The sequence below is a fragment of the Trematomus bernacchii genome, unplaced genomic scaffold, assembly GCF_902827165.1.
Source record: "Trematomus bernacchii unplaced genomic scaffold, fTreBer1.1, whole genome shotgun sequence".
NCBI classification, from domain to species: Eukaryota; Metazoa; Chordata; class Actinopteri; order Perciformes; family Nototheniidae; genus Trematomus; species Trematomus bernacchii.
Genome location: NW_022987720.1, coordinates 13,717,305 through 13,740,061, shown reverse-complemented (window position 1 = coordinate 13,740,061; position 22,757 = coordinate 13,717,305). Strand labels below are relative to the sequence as shown.

The 22,757-nt window shown below is 42.8% G+C and overlaps 1 protein-coding gene across 1 annotated transcript in view; it reads right to left on the bottom strand.

The window, feature by feature from the left end:
- The window catches only part of vat1 (vesicle amine transport 1), a 31,971-nt gene extending 9,610 nt beyond the window's left edge, over window positions 1-22,361 (bottom strand). Inside the window, exons 1-4 of the mRNA XM_034142920.1 lie at window positions 21,730-22,361; window positions 16,267-16,474; window positions 3,027-3,197; window positions 1,321-1,410 (exon numbers count right to left, since the gene is read on the bottom strand). Coding sequence (XP_033998811.1) covers window positions 1,321-1,410; window positions 3,027-3,197; window positions 16,267-16,474; window positions 21,730-22,146 — 886 coding nt within the window. The 5' untranslated portion in view covers window positions 22,147-22,361. The remainder of the gene's footprint in view (window positions 1-1,320; window positions 1,411-3,026; window positions 3,198-16,266; window positions 16,475-21,729) is intronic.
- Between the last annotated feature and the right edge of the window lie 396 nt (window positions 22,362-22,757).

Here is a 22,757-nt window from a genome sequence, read left to right as displayed (position 1 = left end):
ATAAGCTGGAAGAGAAGCAACCGGCACGGAGGGACCGGGAGGGTGGACCCAGAGAGGGTGAATGGGCGAGGGTGGGGGGCACCATGCTGGGTAGTGGGTTTTTGTGCAGCATGCAAAGGCAAGGCCCTGTTCTTCATGGATGCCGACCCCGCCCACTGTTGCATGCATGCTGGTTCCAGATTGGCATCGGCACAGAGCAGCAAGCGTAAAGACCCTCCCACAGATGACACACAGCACACTGAGGACATGGACCTCTACTGAGAGGTCACACAGCCCACCAGGAAGCAGCTTTATTCTCTCTCTGTGGAAACCCACAAGTATTTCATGTACTTTGCTTTACAATAACACTCCAAGATCTTGTGGAGTTTTTTATAAATATCAAGAAGTCCAAAATGGCCGAATTTCAAGCTACTTTTTCAAATATATCTGTCAGGATAACAGAATGTTACTGCATGATTTTTATGGCCAAAAACATTCACTGTAACACTATTATAAGAATAAAACTAATCTTTACTTTGTTTATTGTGGGTTGTGTCTCTTTCTCTGCAAATTAATTATACTGAACATATGAATGTAGGAACCTTTTTTTAAATTACACACATAGATTGTAAAGAGGCAATCAGATAAACCAACGAACAAAAAATCCCCAAGGACTAATATTAGCCAACAGTATCTGTTAATGTGAAAATCCCAATTTGCAATAAAGTTGAGTTATACTAAAAAATAAAGCTATAGTTCTTGCAGGTAACTAGTAATGAAGTTAATCTAAAAGGAAACCTCTGTGCTTCCTACCAGGCTTTGCAGCGCTGACAACGATTGGTCAAACACTTAGAGATGTCCCGCCCCTTAGCCTATCGCGTACAATGTATTGGAGCGCTAGCCAATATAATTTAGATAGTTACGTAGTGATGTCTATGTCACAGAAATAAACAAAGGACTAGGATCTAGGTGTTTCAGGCAGGTGTGTGGGAGAGAAAATCCCTCTGGCGTGAACTAAGGGATTTTAGCCTTTGCAGACCATTGACATGCACTAAAGGGAAAACCTAAGCATAATAGGTCCCCTTTAATACACAACATATGTTGTATCAGGCATTACACAAGAAGCACCTGGAAACATCAAAACATTAAAAATACGGTTAGAGGGAAACATTGGTTGGAAGAATGGTAAAATTGGTAAGGGTTGTTCCAGATTGACTATTTTACCCAAATCTAATAGCATGAACTCTTGGAGGGGCTGTGTTGTGTTACTGATGATTCAAATAGAGCTGCTCCAAACATGCCTCTAGTTTATACTAATCTAAATTGATTCATACAACTTACCATAGGTGATGAGTTTCCCCATAGGCTTCAGCAGGTTGTAGGCCTTATGGGTGTCTGATCCTCCGAGAGGGTCCAGTATGATGTCCAGCCCTGGTGCAGGAGAGAGAAGAAGGGACAGTTATCACGGGTGTGAATTCAGCAGGAGCAGCCTGCCAAGTCTCCTCGGCAGCCTCCTCCGCATGCCAGCGTTCACTAGGAGTAGCGATTGTAGCCAAGTTGTGCCATGTTTACACGAATAAGAAACCATACGTATGCCAGAGAGGAGAGGAGGAGAGTGGGATAAGAGCCTACTTGTTTTATGTTTTCTCATCTTTGTCACTGATAAGACAAGAGGGATTAAATGTCTCTCCGTCATTGTCCATTCCATTCCTAGGTGGAGAGAAAATCCAACCAACCAACCTCTGGACAGATGGCAAGGAATGGCAACCTAACTATGTCTTTGTGGCTTATTACTGTCTGGCCATGTAGTAGCCTCGGCCTTAATGATGTTCCTCTGTGCCAGAGGGGACTCCTCAAATTGGGCTACCCCTCCTTGCTCTGTTAAACCTTGGTTCTATTGATCGTGGGAGGCTCACAGCAGGACTCTGCCTTGACCCACGCCCAGTTTAATTGACAGAGACCCAAAGACGGATGGAAAGGTAGCGAGCAGGGCTGCACATTGATCCAGGCTTCTAATTAGATACATTCTGTCCAAAGTGTCAGCTCTCGCTTGCTTCCTATCCGTCTCTGTAATGTCTGTCTGTCTCGCTCCATGCTACAAAGAACAGAGACGGGTTGGAGTGGGGACTATAAAATGAGCATCATAACCATCTCCATCCTGCTAGGAACACAGCAGTCAGCGAAACAAAAAAACAAACAGCTCATGTGGTTTTATTTTTGGAGTCTAGGGCCACATTACCATAAAACGCTGCAGATACTTTATTGACGACAGTAAGAATCTAAACAGTTGTTTAGCAGTTCAGCAAAGTGAGTTTACTTGATAGGAAAAAATAGACTCCGTACATGCTGTCAGTGTAGTGTGCATGGCAGCCAGCTCATCTAACGTTGTGTTGTGAGAAAGTGTACAATACAATATATCATCTCACTGACAGCCTGCAGTTTGTTCAACACGCATCTCGCTTTGTTCAGCAATTGCTGCAACCTCACAGTAAGCTATTGCTTTGTGCCTGTTGGGAAATATATCGATCTGGACTATTTGCTTTACGAACCAATTTCAGTCATAAGCATGCATATCACTGTGAGGCAGAAATGTGTCTTTAGGGTGACTTACAAAATCTGTCCAGGGACTACAGATGAAAAATATCCTTTTGGCAAACTCTGGCATATTTACAGAAATGTTGATTCATGTGCACTGTCCCTGTTAAATAAATAAATAAAATCTCAACTTGCATTCCCTGTGGGCCACTTCTGCAAAACAACAAAGAACAGGGGCCAATGAGGATGATCTGGGCTTCACCTGGACTTCTTTTTGTTTTAACAAACATCCTATTCAGATTTAAAGTACGACAAGTTTCCGTTGAGAATCAATTCGTTTTTATTTGAAATTACAAAATGGTTGGCGATTTTGCTCACGGGTTGTAAATAGATTTTCACAGCTGTAAACTTTGATTATAGATGGGTTACTCTGGTACATTGTTTACAATCCTTTTGCATACAAATTCCAAATTTAGATCATTATTCCCAGTGCTGATGCTCAAGTTTCTCACCTTTCGGACTGATCTTGCGGACTTCCTCCACATAGTCCTTGGTGCGATAGTCGATGGGATGTGTGACTCCACCCTGGCTGATTGTCTCGTGCTTGCTGGCGGAGGCCGTGCCGAACACAGTCACGTCCTTCACTGTGTTGCACAGCTGTGTGGCTGCAATACCCACACCACCTAAAGAAAAAGAGGCAAAACATTTTCAATTTTGTGAAAAACTCAGGACATGAACAGAACAGAACGCGCCCAAGAAATCTCATTCCTTGTGTATTTTGTACTGCAGTTAAATGTCATTTCCATCATTTATGGTCCCAAACAAGCCAGTCAATAACAGCTTGGATGTGTTTTCCTCAAGGGTATGTAAAGAGCGCGTTAAACAGAATCACATTACCCCAACTGGCCTGGGGAGAATAGATGCACACACACAGAAATCCAACTCAGGAGAAGGTAGCCATTGTAGCTAAAATGACACATCTAATTTTTTTGGGTTCCCTAATTCAAGAAAGAATTCCACAGGACAAAAACATTTAGCTGTGGTATCTATTTTGTTAGGGAAAGAGAGCTGGATGACGTTCTTTTGCAAATTACATAAACACACGACTCCTCAAAAACTGTGCCAGCTGAAAACAGAATGTGCTACATTTTGTTGTCCAAGATCACTTTTAAAGACAAAACGCTGTGAGACTGTGTGCTTCAGTGGATTTTTGGGATATCTGTGTTTGTCTGCTGTATTTGGAAGTGTGTGCAAATGCCTCTGCCAATGTTTGTTAAGGCTGCCAGAGCAAGAAGTAATAGGTTACTGATAAGCAGTGGCTTGTTGGAAATGGAGTCTGACATGAGGACTTGAACCAAAAGGTCATTTATGCCCGACCAAGTAAAGAGCACGTCTAATCTGATACGGGAGAATAAAGCAACACAAAACAAGCTCATTTACATCCATTTTTAATGACATAGCTGTGCTGCCAGACTGGACAGGTTTGGATTAAATGAATGAAGAAACCATGAGCTGCTGGCTTACATAGGCAACTAAACCCAACATTTAGGAAGCACACCTAGTGAGGTAAAGACAAACAGAAAGAGAGGCACGTGCACAAGAAGGCATTTGCATGTTTGATTAGAATTGTGCAGAAATAACCAAAGAGGAAGATATCTTTTTTTCCTAGTATATTTCTGATTCTTTGACATTAATTTAAACGTTTATAGTTGTATTCTTATAAACTAATTAAAAACACAAAAAAGACAAGATAGGAAAATCTACCCTGCTTTAAGCTCTGGGACAATGCATTTTGGGGAAATCATTTTGGTTTGTTAATGGTTGATAGAGCCTTTTCTCTACCTATGAAGACACACTTTTAACAAAATCAGACATTCTTTTTATCTCTGCATAAATATGATTGTTATACTGAAGCATGGAACTCGTCGAATAGCTCAATTTCCAACGACATCCTGGTAGTTAGTCCCTGAGGCTGCACTAATACACATAACAGCAGCACTGAAACTGGCCAAAAACAAATGAAATGAGATGTACCGATAAGATTAATGCCATATTAAACTATCCTCTTCATTAATCTCTGACCAGGAAATGCTCATCGTGAAAATAAACAAGGTTTATTTCAGGACAACCAAGTGTATTGTTACGGAAATAGTGCCTTGATGAAGCAATATACAAGGCAAGACAAATCATTTGAATACGTGTAAAGGGCAAAAAACATTATTATTTTTTGTTTTCATCCGTGCTCCTACGCCCATGTGAGATGAATAGAGCTCTCTGCATTAGTATAATCACACCTGCTGACACTGAGCGGAGAACTGATGAGAAAACAAAAATCAAGGCTGTTACTGTTGGATGCGAGTGTTGTTGCTGCTGCGTTGTAACAGCACCATCTCTCCTCGTCCTCAGTGAGAAACCAAGTTTGCGTTGCCAAGGAAACCTCGGCCAAATTGCCGGCAATGACTGAGCAAAGGGAGCCATTTTGTTTCCTTGACTGCTCCTCCTTTAGGGCATAAAGAGTAATTTGATGCTAATCATCATGTTTGTCATCAGTTTATATTTGACAGACTGGGTCATATCTCTTTTTAGTAGCTTTGTGAAACATGCCACTTTGCAAGTATGTGTCAACGTTTTTACATGTCCAGGAGTAAATTACAGACACATTAAAGGTTATATCTGATAACAAATGTACTTTATAAAGACTTCAAGCAAATGTGCATCTGACACACAGGTTTTTAAATATACGAGCAACTGTTTATGTGCGGTGGAAGGGAAGATTGCTTAATAAAAAATGTGAGACACTTTTGAATATGCATTGAATGAGTGGGGGTTTAGAGCTGTTACCACTAAACGGCTCTGTCGCATAGTAGCAACCCTCGAATGCAGGTGTGAAAATGTGTCCAACAGGATGAGGAATCCATTAATCCCACAAACTAATAGCAGGCACTTGCATATTAATATTTAACTAACACTGCTGTCATAAACAGTGATTCCCCTCTGTTTCTGCCTTATGAAGTCGGTCAGCGATGGGAAAACAACCTCTGACGAAACCATTATTTATTCATAAGAAGGGTTTCTTATTTCCGATCAGGCCTATTCAGTAAAGTAAACTATTACTTAGATGAATATCACAAAATCATTTACTTGAATAATCAGATCATTTTGGGTGTGTAAAAACAAATGTCCAGTCAAAAACACATAGTATGCAGGGAGGAAGAAGGTACCTGTTTTTTAATACCCTGAGAACAAACTCCTGATCTCCCATCACAAGACTGCCGAGCTGTGCCAAGAACCCCTTTCCACCCCCACCTCACTTTACAAATACACACCCACACAACCATACATCCAGCCACAGATCACAAGGCAGAGGCGCGGGCTGTGGCCTTGAACAGTCCTGCTCGTATCAGCTAATCTTCAAAAATATGCACAGAGATTAAAATGTAACCTTTCATTAATCCAGTGCTTCAGTTCCCATTGTTTTCTTAGTTTCCCCATGTCTAGTTGCTTCCAAATGTATCTACTTTTGTATACCATAATCACCTCTTAGGACCCTCCACAGACACTTGCCTATTACTTGGGGAAAAAGATAGAAGCTTAAGCAAATTCTTGCTGCTAATTGCATTTGTTTTCTCCAAGATTCCATAGATTTGTTTAGACTCGTATATTTTGTCAAAAAGCACGTATCTATTTAGTTTGTCTCTCTCTCTGGAGGAACAGGACACACAGTAGGGGTTTTGTCTTCCCCTGAAACCTTACATACTCATATTTTGGCACAAATTGCACTTGGCTTCCATAACATGACTGTTAGGACCGAAGAGGAATTTTTCCCCAAAACACAGTGGAATCCAGACGGACACTATTATTGCTCCACACCCAGAGTTCAACAGCAAGGGTGGGTGGGGACATCAGAAATATTTTTCAGATTTATGAAAACATATCTGAAAGGACATTGCTTCTGCCTCGTCCTAAAAATTCATTTCTAATTGACAGCTCATGTTTCTTGTCAAAATAAAAAAGAAGATCTCACATCACAGCATGCCTTCTTTGTGTGAGGCGGGCTATGATCTCAGGTGTCATAAACCTCCTAACCTATCAGCCTCTCCTCTCCTCTTTCTCTTCTTCGATCTCTCAGGCAAAAAGCACTTTCTTTCAAGATAAGATCCATTCTTCCTATTCCAATCCCCCAAAACCATTTTTTATCTTCTCCACCCTCCTCGAACCCCTCCTCCCTTCTGCAAAGCGACTTTGTTAACTACTTTGGAAAAAAGGTTGATGATATTCACTCTTCTTTTTCCGACTCACCTTTACTCACCACTGGGTCACCAGACCTACCTTTCACCCACACACTAACCTCCTTTCCCCCTCTCTCTCCAAGTGAGGTTCTTACCCTCATTACCTCTGCCCGTCCTACCACCTGTCCTCTGGACCCTATCCCCTCAAACCTCCTTCAGACTATCGCTCCTAATATTCTACCGTTTCTCTCCCATTTCATCAACACTTCTCTAACTTCTGGTCACTTTCCAAACAGTCTCAAGGAGGCAAGAGTAAACCCTCTCCTAAAGAAACCCACTCTCAACCCGTCCGATGTTATAAACTACAGGCCTGTCTCTCTCCTCCCGTTCCTGTCTAAAACACTTGAACGCGCTGTCTTTAAACAACTCTCCTGTTATCTCCATCAGAACAACCTTCTTGATCCACACCAGTCTGGTTTCAAGGCAGGTCACTCCACAGAAACTGCTCTCTTCGCTGTCTCTGAGGAACTGCACACTGCTAAAGCAGCCTCCCTCTCCTCTGTCATAATCCTTTTGGACCTGTCTGCTGCATTCGACACGGTGAACCATCAGATCCTCCTTCGCACTCTCCAAGAACTTGGAGTTTCAGGCTCTGCACTTTCCCTCCTCACCTTCTACCTCAAAGACCGCACCTACAGGGTAACTTGGAGAGGGTCCGAGTCCGACCCTTGTCAATTAACTACAGGGGTCCCTCAGGGCTCTGTCCTTGGTCCCCTCCTCTTCTCTCTGTACACAAACTCGCTCGTATCGGTCATTAGCCTGCATGGTTTTTCATACCACTGCTACGCTGACGACACCCAATTAATTCTGTCCTTTCCCCGCTCAGAGACCCAGGTCGTCGCACGCATCTCTGCTTGTCTAGCAGACATCTCTCAGTTGATGTCTGCTCACCACCTCAAGCTCAACCTTGACAAGACTGAACTGCTTTTTCTTCCTGGAAAAGATTGTCCTACTCTTGACCTAACAATCAACATCGGCCCCTCTGTTGTTTCCCCGACTCAGACTGCAAGGAATCTGGGTGTGACCCTAGATAACAACCTGTCCTTCACTGCAAACATTGCTGCAACAACCCGCTGCTGCAGAAACACTCTTTACAACATCAGGAGGATACGTCCCCTCCTGACCCAGAAAGTGACACAACTTCTGGTCCAGGCTCTCGTCATCTCACGCCTAGACTACTGCAACTCCCTCCTGGCTGGTCTACCTGCATGTGCCATCCGACCTCTGCAGCTCATCCAGAATGCAGCGGCTCGTCTGGTCTTCAACCTTCCAAAATGTTCCCACACCACACCGCTCCTCCGCTCACTTCACTGGCTTCCAGTAACTGCTAGAATCCACTTGAAGACACTGGTACTTGCGTACCATGCTGTGAATGGATCTGGCCCTTCCTACATCCAAGACATGGTTAAGCCATACACCCCAGCACGTGCACTCCGCTCTGCATCGGCCAAACGGCTCGCTGCACCTGCACTGCCAGGGGGACCCAAGTTCCCATCAGCAAAAACACGTGGGTTTGCTATCCTGGCTCCAAAATGGTGGAATGAGCTCCCCATTGACATCAGGACAGCAGAAAGCCTACACATCTTCCGGCGCAGACTGAAAACTCATCTCCTTCGACTCCACTTCGAGCAATACAATTACTAACAAAGCACTTATATACTAATAAAGGACTGGCTTATCTAAAGCCAGTTGAGTAGCACTTGAAATGTTTTGGCTCTATGAAACCTGATGTACTTATATGATTCTGTTTTCTTCAAGTTTGTATCTTCCTGGTCGAATGCACTTATTGTAAGTCGCTTTGGATAAAAGTGTCAGCTAAATGCAATGTAATGTAATGTAATGTAATGTGTTAGTCAGGGGACGGATGGTGGCCATATGTCTACTGTCAACACCAGAGTGACGACTGGTCCCTTGTCTCTGAGCTACGTGTTGTTTTGTGGGATTTCTTCTGCTTTTATTTCCACATTTCCTCAAGGACTCTCGTCTTTTCCTAACCTATCATTAGGCTGCAGTGGTAGCGGCTGACAAAGAATGAAATACAAACGTGGACCCAAGCATCTATTTCTCCCTAAACTTGCCGTGGGCTCTGTTACAACATCAACTCGCTGAACCAAATAAATGAATGTGGTATTGCTATATAGCTCTGCATTACAGTTTAGCTAGTCCTGTAATGGCAGTGGAACTGTGGTTGGCTCTTTGTGAATGTTTACTCCTGAGGTATTACTCTGCATTATGTAACCTCTGTGTTTTTCTGGGATGACTGTGGAAGTGTGTTCTCTCTGTGCAGCAAAGAGGAAGCCCATTTTTAGTTGGGAGAGTGAATTAAAAAGAAGTTGCTCCCTGTGATTTCCTTACCACGCAAACTTACACAAACATAACAAATGCACATAACACATAATCTGTATGTGTGACTAGTGCTACCAGAATATAGAAACAGACAGAGAAAAACAAACTCTAATTACTCTGATATTTTCATCTCATATCATATGAAACATTTCAGATTTGGAATGTCAAAACGAGACATTACAGACAGGATGAACATTTTTCACTGTTTTCTGACATTTTATAGACCAGGAAATAAACTTATATCCTAAATGACACTCACAATGGTGCACACTCATCTAGCTTTACCCAAACAGGTGTCCTGACACAGGTTTCACATACACCTGCGACTGTCTGCTGTGGTTAGGGTGGGGGTGGGTGGAAAGAGCCATTTGTCAACGGCTGCACTGATGAGAACAAATGCGAGCAAAGTGATTGGTGGGTTAGGTTGGAGGTTGCCCTGGTTTCCCTCTCCTATCAGTGCAGCTGATCTGCCGCTGGCGATGCCAGGCCGGGGAACACAGAGACGGTTCAACCACGCAGCCCAGACTCCCGTTTAGTGGTCAGACTGAATTAGCATTCTCTAAAGTAGGGTAAGACCTCCCAAACAGACACACCGGGAGGAGAGAAGAGGAAACCAATTTCAAGGCACTTCAGACTTATATCCTGGCTTACAGGAACAATAAAACGAGAGAAATATTTGTAACTTCACTTGAGCTACTGCTTGAATGGCAAGGGCCTTGTTCAGCTTGTATATAATGAATGAGAACTATATGTAACTGAAGGAGTCCTGAAAGCATTACAATACATTTAAACCTGTATTTTTACCTTATAGCAAAATGTTCTTGCAATCATCCAACCTCGAAAGAAATAGTTTTGCTTCTCATGTTTCAATCCCATTTGCAATCAACTCATATGCCCGAGGCCCTGCCTGCAGGTCTGACAGCAGCTATGAAGATCTACACCAGAATGGGTCTCTCATTCCCCCAAACCCAAGAGATCTAGCCACCTGTTCCTCTTGCTCTAAAGTGGATATATTATGAAAAACATCAACCAACCCACAACTGTGAAATAAGACAAACCAGTCATTTTCTTTTACCTAGTAGCAGAAAATATGGGCATCAACTGGCTATTCGGCTATGGCTCCCCTTCCTGCATATCTCATGCAGGCTCATTAGAATAAACCCTCATCTGAGTAGCCCTGGTTTGAAATACTTTACTACTAGACTTTTTCGGGGAAAGAGAGGTTATAGAGAGAGACATTGAAACAGGGTCTTTCACACAAAAGTGCTTTTCCCCCCCGAATTGTAATAGTGAAGAATTAGAAATGTACCGCCACTGTGACCTGCACCTCCAACTGGCTTCATTACAGTATTTAAAGTAACCATGTTACGAAAAAACTTCTAAGAAACAAAGTTAAAATCAATTGAACCTGGCATTAACATAAGAATGTAATATCTTCAAATGATCCAGTAGAGTATCTTGTTTAAATGCTGAACAACAAACAGGATTTGACATAGTTAAAAATGACTCCCAGAACCTGCAGCTCAACTCAACAGATTACATGGATTACTCTTTGGCTTTGACTGCTGTCCCCCATCAATCTCATGGGTATATTGGGAAGCCACTAACATCACGTGTTTCCAGTTAATCCTCAGCGTAACACTGTGTAATAGACACTCCAGCACAAAGCAGCTGCAAAAGTATGGAATCCACCATAATTGGCTAGTGGAAAATAAAAAGTGTAATAACTGTCAGCCTGAAAAGCGATCAGGATGTGTGGAACCGACAAGACAAGAGACCTCAAACTGGAACTTTACAGGAGGAGATGATTGATAACTTGTGTTATTTAGTATGACAATGCACCTACAGTGCTGATAGTGAGCAGGTCTTTCTATAAGAATATCCAGTTGGAATCTACATAATCAGGCAGCATTTGTGCCAAAATATCTTGCAGTGGGAGTGGCTGAGGCAAAAACGATCAGATAAATTGATGACACAGGCACCAGTTAATTTACATTATACATTCCACATCTGCAACACAATATGTGACACTTGACGTTGGCCTGCAGTCACTTCAGAGCTCATAAATAAAACAGAGGTGGACGTCATCTTTGGAAGCAGCGGGGCCCCATATGTATATGCAGGAATGTGTAGTGTGGGTGGGGCGTTGGGGTGGCTGGCCAGGGCTCATACACATTAGGACCAGTTCAGGGAGAGGTCAGAGGAAAGGCTGTTGGCCGGGCACAGTGGAAGACCCACGAGATACAGCCAAATGTCACTGAACTTCCCCTCGCCCTAGCCCTCAGGGGAAACAAAGAGGAGAAACGTGCACACATTCCCCAACGACGAGGACTCGAGCACGGATATGGCGAGGTCACGCAGAGGGAGCGGAGGTTACGGAGGGCTGAGGGGGGGGGGGGGGGAGGAGAACGGAGGATGCAGATGTGCGGTGCGTTGGAGAAGGGAGGCACGATGGGAAATACAACAAGCTATTGTTTGGAGAGAGAGGACAGGAGTGGAGCCACGAGAGAGGCAGCTGAGGACGATTCACCAGAGTTTATTATATAAACACACACATACACAAATATATACACACACACAATTACACATACAAGCATAACAGTCCACGCACCATCCCCTGATCGTGATGGGTAAAGGTCACCATGCTTTTGAGGAAATGTTCTTCATGGAGAGCTCTTCATGAGTTGACATGGCAACATCAGTTACAACAGGTTATTTGCCTCATGTCGTTTTGGTTCTGCACCAGAAAAATTAAAACCCAAGAGATTAATGCGTATCATTCAATGTGGCCAGTCGCAAAGTTATGTTGTCATTTATGTTTTTTTTCCACTTTACATTTGACAGTGCACCTGAAAATCATCACACTTGATTTGACAATTTGGGATGTTTGCTAAAAATACTAACACTTCACACCTACTCTGTTGTTATGCCTCTGGTTTCTACCTTTTCTCATACACAGTGAACTCGTTTTTTGCTTGATATATTGTGCACATATTTCAATACCTGTTGAGGATGAGGATGTTTCATTAGTATGTATACATGTTGTAATCATTTAGATTTAATTGTCTTTGTTGTTTTGGGGGCTTTTGAGACAAAGTAATCAAAAATGAATTGAACAGAGGATGATTGTTTTCCTAATGAGATTAAATCATTGAATAACAATGTTATAATGAAAACATTAATTTCAACCGTGAGACAAAACAAGTGAGAAAGAACCTCTCAAGCATTTACATAGAAAAACGCTTTGATGAAGAGATGCATGAAAGTATAAGGAGAAAATTGCTCCTCAACCCAGATTCTCATCAGCCATGCTTGGTAATAATGATCACCAAAATGTTCTCTGTAAGGGTGAAAACAAATCCCTCCATGTCTTTTATACAACTGCGATTCCTTGTTTGCACAAATGGACCAAGTGAATCTCCTGTAAAAGCTCACAATTTGATCTTTACACAATAAAGACTGATCTGGCAGGAATGCAGTGTCACGTAGGCATGACTGCCACACACAATCACTGCTGTTTAATGTGATACACATCTTTAAAATGCAATCGTCAGTTGCAAAATCTTGTGAGACAAAAAGAGAAGCCATCACACCACACACTAATACTGTGTGTGGTTGAGGAGCGATTTAACTGTAGCTGTGGGCAGGGTTTAGTATCCGACAGAGTACTTGTTAATTACTGTTTCACAATCAAAATACAAAGCATGCTCTGTGTTCTGATGTTTTACTGAGAAGTCAAAATATTTCAGGAAAAAAGATATCTATTCTTTGATCGAAATGTTAATTACTGAAACAAGGAATTTGAATTGAAGCCACAGTGGTGGTGTTCCACATTTTTATGTGACGCATTCGAGTCAAAAAAAAAAAAAAAGGGTTACTTTGAAAGTTGCTAGTAATCTCAAACTAAGTGTAAGTAATCAGAGTATATTGCCATGGATAGATCATATATTTATGATCTAGTCCATGAGAAATCCATGAAAAATAACACATTTCACTCAAAATGTGTGTAATACTGGAAGATTTCACCTCCTAAGGCCACTAGAAGATATTCATGCTAGATAATCATAAAACTCTCTTTGATCAGCTCTATGAACTGATGATCAACGATGGATATTAGGTGAACCACACCCTTAAATTACAAAACTGCAGTGTTGAAATGACTTGGTTATTTTAGAAGTTGATCAGATTGAGAATGATTGTTCATAAAAAGAAATGCCTCTTTAAACTTGACTTCAAACCAATGAGACGATGTAAAACAGATCTTAAAATTGGAGAAAACAGAGCGATGTTCGTTATTTCTTCTTTACGAGATTATAAGAATTGTTGTAAATTAGCTTTCTAATGACTTATGGTGCGTTCACACCGGACGCGATGCGATTTTTTCGGGGCGGCGCTATTACATGTAAAGTCAATGCAGAGATGCGGACAGACGCGAATTCGCTCCGACGGCGCACATTAAGCGGTTGATGTGATTGCCGCGGCGTGATTGAGACAACTGCTCGAGTTCAATTTTTTCAACTCGAGTGTCAAATTCGCGTGACACAATCTCGCGGTAGCCAATCAGCGGTGAGGATCTCAGCCTGCCGTCACTGACGTTGAACCAGAAAACCAAAACATCAGCCGTTAGCTGTTAGCACTCAGAGCTCACAGCTTCTCATATCTGTTCAGAAACTAGACAAAAGTTAAAGAAGTACAAACCACAGACTGTCTGTGTCATGGCGAATACAGTCGCTGGTTTATTTATGTCTGGAGGCCGTTGTTGTGAGTGTGGATGGAGCATATACAACGTTAGCTTAGCCTGATCGATCCGATCTCCATTCAGAAAACACGCATTTTAAGGTTTTTCGCCTGCCGTCTTGTCTGCAGACTTGTCAAAGCATTAATTCATGGTTTTTACTAAACGGTATCAGTATGTTGTTACTTCGGCATCATTTTGAAACGTGTATTACAATTAAATCACGATAAAATATGTTCATTTTGTTGTAGTTGTAGCCCCCTGGCCAGCGTGTCTTGTTTGAATGATGTGAGTAAACACAGCTGACAGCCGCGGTGAAACTCGAGCGTTTAGAGCGATGCGATAAGAGCGATTAGAGCGAAGCGAATATTCGCATCGCGTCCGGTGTGAACGCACCATTAGTCTAGAATATTGCTAAAATAACCAGTTTCATAGGGAAGAGACACAATCACAAATTCATGTTCTCTTTCTCTCTAGTCCTGTCACAGCAGATACCTGTATGTTCTTTAATAAAAGAATATCAGGAAGAATTTTTGACAGCTTCAGGGGTGGGATCCCACTCACCTCCAGCACCAAGTGAGCCATGCAGCCCCACAACATCTGTCACACTGGTAACACCTTTTCCATAAAATGTAATAATATCATGTTCACCGCATTTAACAAGTAAGCTTTAGAGGTCTCAATGGAGCGGCATTGTGGATTCATACAGTATGATAATGATTTGCACATGCAAAGAATGGCAGAGTGCAGTGAAGCAGACTGTTAAGCAAATATTTTTGTCATAGCCTCCGTCATGAGTTTTTTCAATCCTGATGTCCTGGACAGCTGGTGAGCCAATACTGGCAGCCTGCCCCGAAAAACCAGAGACGCCGCCTGGATCAAACCTGCGGGGAGAAGTGTCTTACACCACACTTCCTCAGCATTCCTCTTATAGCAAACATACTTTCTGGCAAGATGTGTGTTCACATGGATGAGTGACATCAGCCGGATGAACGTGAACACTTGGGATTCCTCTGCAAACCACCAATCCCACAACTATGAGTCTGGGGGAAACTGCAACGTTTAATGATAATCATACACATGTTTTATTTTTCAGTTCTGTGTGTGAATACCAAGGGATACATCATCCACCTGGCAGTTCCCCAAAGCTTTTTTTCATTTTTTTTGTCTCACAGAGAATAAACGGGCTCAGGTATCACTATGTGCTTACTTCTCTTCTGAGCCATCTACGCCCACATAATCTCCCAAATGCAGAGGGATCCCATTCTGACTCCCTTTGCACAGTCAGAGTGAGAACGAGAGGAAAAGTAAAATCTGTAATACCGGCAGACAGCGGCAGAGAAAAGGGGAGAGAACATTTTATGGCTAATGCACTCCCCATTCTCACCAGCTGGCCTGATTGTGTAAACACAGCCAAATCAAATGCTCTCAGGCTTGATGCATCCCACCCCAAAACAGATGCTTTTACTCCCTCAATCCTCATCTTTCTCCACCCACTCACTCACTCTGAACTTCGACCTTGCAGCCCAGGTGGCAGGTGCTCCAGTATCAATGAAGTCCTAAAGAGTGGGAAACACTGAGCCATTTCGCACACTAACGAACAGTGGGACCTTCTCCAACAGCAATCATTCATTTAGAAAGGAAATGCATAAACTGAAGGTGCAGAGAAGGAAGAAGTCTGGTACTGTATGCTCTTAGGGGCGTTTCCTCAGGGACACTTCTAGGCTGATACGTCCTGAGGTGATTACATTATTTTAATGAATTGATTGCATGGGGTTTTCAGTTGCAACATACATGTAAAATACTACAGCCAACAGGGTAAACAACGTTTGCTTTAATTTTGAGCATGAATCCTTAATCACGATTCAATAATTTAAAGACCCTTTGAGTGATCGTGCATCCATTCCCAACCTAAGATGTATATAACTTAAAGGTCACCTATTATGGCTTGTATACATAAACATGTGTTTTCATGTCCCCCCTCTTTATGATGTCATACCGATTTTTTGGCTTGTATAACCATTAGCCAATAGCCAACCAAGGTAACACCACCTTATCACCTGAATCTCCTCCTAGAGCACCATTGTGTTCTTTTTAACCAAATATCTCCCAGAGGGGCGTGGGGAGTGGCTCCTTATTTTCATCTAAAGTAACAGACAGAGAATCAGCACTTTTGAAACAGGGCTGAAACAGAGGGGATTATGGGATGCTACAATGATCTGTTGGGTATTTCAAGCCAAACACTTCAGAGACATGTTTTTAATATATCTGAGACCTATAATAAAGTAATGAAAAACAGGATAATAGGGGACCTTTAAAGGAGTTTATGTGTGCCCTATGCGTTTGTATGCTGTGCATCCCTCTCTGTATTTGTGTTCTTACCTGCAGCAGCATGAACGAGGACGCTCTGGTTGGGCCGCAGGTTGCCAAAGTCAAACAGCATCATATAGGCGGTGATGTAGTTCACAGGCAGGGCTGCTGCCTCCTCGAAGCTCATGCCCTCTGGGATGAGGAAGGTGTGGGTTGCTGGCACCACCGCCACCTCCTGCCACAGCCCGAAGCGGTTCAGAGCCATCACCTTATCACCAACCTGGAACACAAGGCACAGGAAGACAGAGGATAAGAAGAAGTTCTTTCTGTACCTATTTCCAATCACTGAAAAAAATGGGACCTAATCCCAATTCTACCCTGATCAAAAAGATAGTGTAGTAGTCCAATAAAACTAAAAATAGGTCCCCATATTGAGTCAATTATACCACCTGAACACTGCAGGTAAATAAGACTACGTTTATCCGGCAGGGCCTCATGGTTTCTTTGGCACAGTGGGAATGATATGAGCCGTGCAGCATGAGCAGTTAAGAGTGTGGTTTACAACAATGGCAGACATGCAAACATGCAGCCATCTCGTCCAACCAAACCTCAAAATGTAGGCAAACAAGGGAAGCAATAAACCAAAGCAGAGCAGTAGTAACTGTATTGACGTTATTGATGGAAAATTGGTAGCAGCAGAGGAATCAGGCACCATTTTCCTTTTGTTTATCATGTTAGATCTTCCTGGATTGGTCCCAAAGGATTCTAACTGTTTTTGTACATAATAATATTTAACTATAGTTTCTATAAAAGGTCTATGGGGCAGGAGTCACAGATGGATTCAACGTGCTGCATGCCACAATCGCCATCTTGTGATTTTCTACTTCTATCTATCGTCATCAAAGCAGAATCCTCAAATTCAAAACTGTCTCTTTCCAAAGCGACATGCCTGGATGTAAACTTAACCCCGCCCCTCAGCACCCTAACTAACCAATCAGGAGCGCCCAGTCGAGGGACACAGGAAACACAGATGACTGCAGCATTATAACTCTCTTCCTGTTTTCTTCCTCACCCTTATTCACCCTTCCTTGACACAGCTCTCCCCCCCCCCCCCGCCCAGTTTCCAGTCTCCTCACTTTTTCTCTTCCCTTCTTTCTCTTTCACTTCCTGACTCCCTTTCCCCTTACAACTTTAGAACGTCTTCCTTCCCCTTCTTCAGTCGCTTGTCTCGTCCTGTCTGTGTCTGGGGTCTCTGTTTCCTCACTCTGTCTTTATCCTCCACTGTCTCATTTTGTTCTCTAATACTACTTTTATTTTATTTTGCGAGGAGCGTCCCTGTATTGCCGCTTCCTCATCAGCGGGACAGGACAATGGGGCCCATCTTCTCCCCTGGCATCCCTCCCCTCATCAGAGTCCCTGCCAGATTCTTCCCCATGGCTGAGCATAAGACAAGCTCTCTCCTCCTGGGAACAAACCCTCTCCACCCGGGCCTCTCTAATGGTCTGGAGGGAGCCATGCGCCTTGCTGTCTATCCACTCCAATTAGAGAGATCTCCCTCTTTCTCTCCCGTTTCATACGCACATCTTTCTCTCTGAAGTCAATTGGTGTATTTTCAAACTCTACTTTCACTCTTTCACTGTGTGCTACTTCTCATTCCTCCCTTGTTGTTCATACTGACTGAATACTAATCTCAGTTTTCCCTTTCTTAAAACTCATTTGCCATACAAGAAACACACACAAATATGACTCACACATCAAATTCAAATGCATCTGTAGCTATTGTTCCGCGCCCACGTAGAGCATGTGAGTTAGTGTCAATCACACAGAATCTAGATAGGAACATTCAAGGCCAAGCGAGCGAGCCTTGTGACAGTTCTGTTACACATCTTCACAATGTGACATACACACACACATTTCCTTTCTCAGCCTACTGCATCAAATGTAGTCACAGTTGGGGTCAGGAGTGCGGGGGCACTGAACAAAGACACTTCCAGTTAACTGTACATGAATGGAATTAATCAGATGGTGATTCAATTTCGGGGTATGCGGGCCCCTATAGTCAGCTGTTTGGTGGCTTGTATCTTTGATGAGCTCAGCAAAAAATTATCAGAAAAAGAACGGATGAACCAGATTTATGATAGTGTCCCTGAGTCAGGTTGAGGCAAGATATAAAGGTTACATGTAAACCTGCACGACCTGCATGGCTCCTGGAAATGTGATTAAAAGGAAACACAATATGTCCCTGCTGGTGAATAAAGCAGAGAATAGGCATTATTGTGCCCTGATACAGTTTGAATGATGTTCGGATGAAGGCCACGCCCTGCTCACATACAGCAAAATGCTGCTTCTGCACTTGACTGCACCTCTGATTATGCAAATAAGCATGTCATGTTAACTAAATAAATGTTTCTTTATTTCGTTTTTGCAGCAGCTTTTGCAGCTTCTTCAGATTTTATCAAGAAATGTTATCTCCTATGGTTGAGGGTAATAGACAAAAACACAATAGACACAACTCAAGCATCTAGATTTTAGTTTTTTGTTATCAGGGTGAAAAGGACATACAGGATGAAAGCGGAAAGCATGTATGTCCGGAAAGGAGAGAAGGAGTGCAGCATGATAGAAGGATTTACTTACAGTATGATCGAGAGAGGAAGAATCAAGAGATTATGCGAAATGAGGAGAGATAGTTAGAGCGAGGGATGGAGGAAATACCAGACTGACAATGTGGGCCAGAGGGAGGTAATTGAGAACATATGGGTCAGATCTGACCAAAACTCACGAGGGAGACCATGAATAAGACAAAAAAAATTGGGCCATGAGAAAAAAGTGCTGATGTTTGATGTCAAGGGAGCTTCGGTGTACTTTCTAATATTTCCCCTCTTCCACCTCAATGACTAACTGCTACAGTTCTCCCTGCACTCACTCTTAGGTCATTTCGGGTGATACCACTGTAGGATTGATTAATTCAACTTGATTGTCCCCCTAGAAGGATGCTTATCTTGCAGAAGAAGAATATATATTGGGAGGCATGCAGGGGATAATAAATACATATAAAAACACAAGCAAGCAGCAAGAGGCAAAATAAATGGACACTACAGAAAACAATAGTACTGGTGCCTTCATCAACGACAATGGATAATGAGAACATGAGAAAGAGAATTTAATCAAATGATATCCATGAATTTGTGTTTTCTGAGTCTTAACCGATTTGATATAAATATTTTTTTTTAAATTTCATTTAACAAATGAAAAATAAGAAAATCACACCATGTTAGAAATAAGAAATCAGAATTGAGACAAAGTGTTTATGTTGCATTATGTAATCAAATGGCGTGAAAGTGTGCATTGTTTTGTGTGCACTGTATGTTGAGCAAACTATCTGACACACCCATTATTGTATGTCTTTGTGTGTGTGTGTGTGTGTGTGTGTGTGTGTGTGTGTGTGTGTGTGTGTGTGTGTGTGTGTGTGTGTGTGTGTGTGTGTGTGTGTGTGTGTGTGTGTGTGTGTGTGTGTGTGTGTGGTGTGTGTGTGTGTGATAGAGAAAGAGAGAGTGAAACAGAGGTTGATAGGCAGACAGATAGAGCTTCATTGAGTGAAAAGCCTCCCAAAAGAAATGCTATGCCATCAGGGTCAGCACATTCCCTCTGAGTTGGCTGCCAAAATATCTCAGAGATCTCCATCCATTAGGAAGATTGGCTCTTAATTCTATAAGCTAACGGCTGCCAGGCGATGTGGGAGAGTGAGGCCTTGATGACAAGCCGTGTGTTTGTGCATGTGTGTAATGTGTGACCTTTAAAGCCAATCTACATTACTGGCAATGTGGAAAGAAGCTATTAGGTATTTTGGAAACACAAGGGTCTTAACCTTCTATGATGTCTGGCTGATATTGGCTGACCTGTCACCAATCACATTCCTATTACTCTGCATAGTCTCCCCATCCATAAGGACTTGGCATATGTGCCACTCCCAGCCAGATGCACTGATTCTGCATATGTAAAACACATCTGATCTGCCTGCTGTTCTCCACAGATATTAACTGGCTCTTACAGCAAATGGTGTGAGTCATCACGTGTAACATTTAAGCTTTGTACTTAAATTGCCTTACAAAGGCGTTACCGTGGTGATGCCATGCAGCCAGGAGACAGACATATAGGCCTGTGACTCATCATGCAATGTAAGATAGCGTCTAATAATTATCTTTCAATCACCACTTAATTCCTTGTGGCTGAACAATAAAGAAAATCAGTTTTTTATTAGGATTGTTAAATTGACTTGGCTTCATTGTCTATTTGAACTTTAATTGTGATATATTTATGACTGTTGGATAAATATTTCCTGAACACAACAGAGGCGATAGGCTCAGCTGTTGACAAAGAGGGCGAGTGATCATATATTTCACACATCATCATGCTGTGTGTTGTGTCGCGCCTCGCCCTTTCCACTCTGTGAGTGTGTGCGCCACCGTCGCTCCCGGTAACAAAAGGCGTCGGTGACTCCAGTCTCCAGCACCGGTGTCAAGTCAGCCATATTAATAACGGTGGCAAAAATAAAACCCCTTAGTTTTTGCAAGCAAACAGTGAACAGCAAATTGGAACAATGCGGGCTGTCATTGTCTGTATAAATACCGTTTTGATGGTTGCATTAAGGAACTGCACACCTGGAGCCTACATGTGCACTGAGTATGACCAATGATCGACATTATAACATACTCAGAATTCATTCTAGATTTACATATCTTTAACATAATTTCATTTAGATTTGTCAACGACTAAAAAGCCCCCATGTAAGTGTTCAAAGCTTTAATTTTGAAGGGACAGCATTCTAATTTCCGTTCTTATTGTGGCTATATGATGCTGACTTGACGCAGATCTCCTCGCCTTGGCAAAGATCAAAGCGCAGAACAGAGTGCTGCAACAAGGATGGAACGCATCCCTCGGATTGACATGTGCTTATTTAGACTGTAGACTTAGAAAACAAATGGTGCTTTTAAAATGAAATCCCTGTCTCAGCAACTAATGGGTACTCGAAGTTGCTAAAGCTAACTGCGCACACACTTCAGCGCAATTTGAAAACCGGGGAGACAAGAGGGGCGACGCCTTCTGCTGACTTCATTGTACTCAACTCGTGTCATTTCAACTCTTTGTGCTTATGTCTCAGAGATAAAATACATTATCACCCTAACAGACTTTATGCTTTACACTTTTGGATGCCAAGTAGGATACCGTGTCATTACGCACGAGTGATGATTACCACGACATGTCAAACAAAAACTACACATCAATATTTCGATATGGCTCTCGTGTTAATGATTTGACTGAATATAGTATTTGCATTTCATTCATTGAGCCATGACACTGCATAGTAGTGCCTCCACTATCTCAGCAGCGATCAAAGCCTGCACGCCCATATCCAGATGTAGCGGTTCATCCCCAAAATTGAACCAAGGCAAACATTCATCACTCAAACAATAAAACACACCGTAAAATGATACTTAAAGTGGCATGTGATAAAAGCTGAGAGACATGTGTGCTTACTTTTCTGTCCGTGACTTCTTCCCCTACAGCTTCCACCACCCCGGAGCACTCCATTCCCGGGGTGACCGGCGGGGATGGCAGCCGGTCGTAAAGCCCCTGCCGGGCCATCAGGTCTGCGAAGTTCAGCCCGCAAGCCTTGACCCGAACCAGGACCTCGCCAGCTTTGAGCACCGGCTTTCCCTTCTTCACCTGGAGCTTCACTTTATCATAGCCCCCATAACCGGTGAGCACCAGCGCGCGGTAGGTGAACGTGTCCTCTTCGGGGACCTTCTCGGTGGTCGCCGCGGGGGACGCCTCAGCAGCTGCGGGTGCAGGCTCCGTCTTGGGCTCCTCGGCTTTGGGCTCCTCGGCGGGTTTGGTCTCCTGCTTCTGATCCACGGCGTTTTGCTGCTCGGCAGGTGCGTCCTCTCCAGACATTGTGCAGGGAGCTGTGAGACAGTGATGAGTGTAGAAAAATATTTAAATGCTTTTTTTCTTCACTACTTGTGCTTTTGTAGCCGTGGATGGGTTTGTTTTTTAGGCTTTTGCTTGCCTTGCGATTAAAAGAAAATGTGAAAGTCTAAGCTCCTTTTCAGCAGTCTTGCATGGAGACACAAACCCCGACAAAGTGTGCTGATCAGTGGCCAGTGGCTTTCAACGCTGCGCTCTGACAGAGTGTGAGTGGGACGAGACAGAGGCAGGCTGGAAAACACGGAGAGCTGGTAAATCCAGGGATTGGCTCCTGTGATTTGTGGGTTTGGCTGTCTGTGACACGGAAAGCCTATATGGCATAAAGCAAAGAGGTGATTTGCAGAAATGCTCATTATAGCTAAAAGGCAAATAAAGTGGAAGCCAACCAGCAAATTAGTCTGATTCCTTGCAAGGCTCCATAGACATTAACATTCAAATATTGTGATAAAATAAGAGCAAAAGGATGTCAAATAAGGAAGTCACAAATGAAGATTTACTATTCACCAATCAACTTTACACTGAATATTGATTTTTGAGCTTCTGTTACACATCTCAATTCAATTAACTTCCGCCCCATC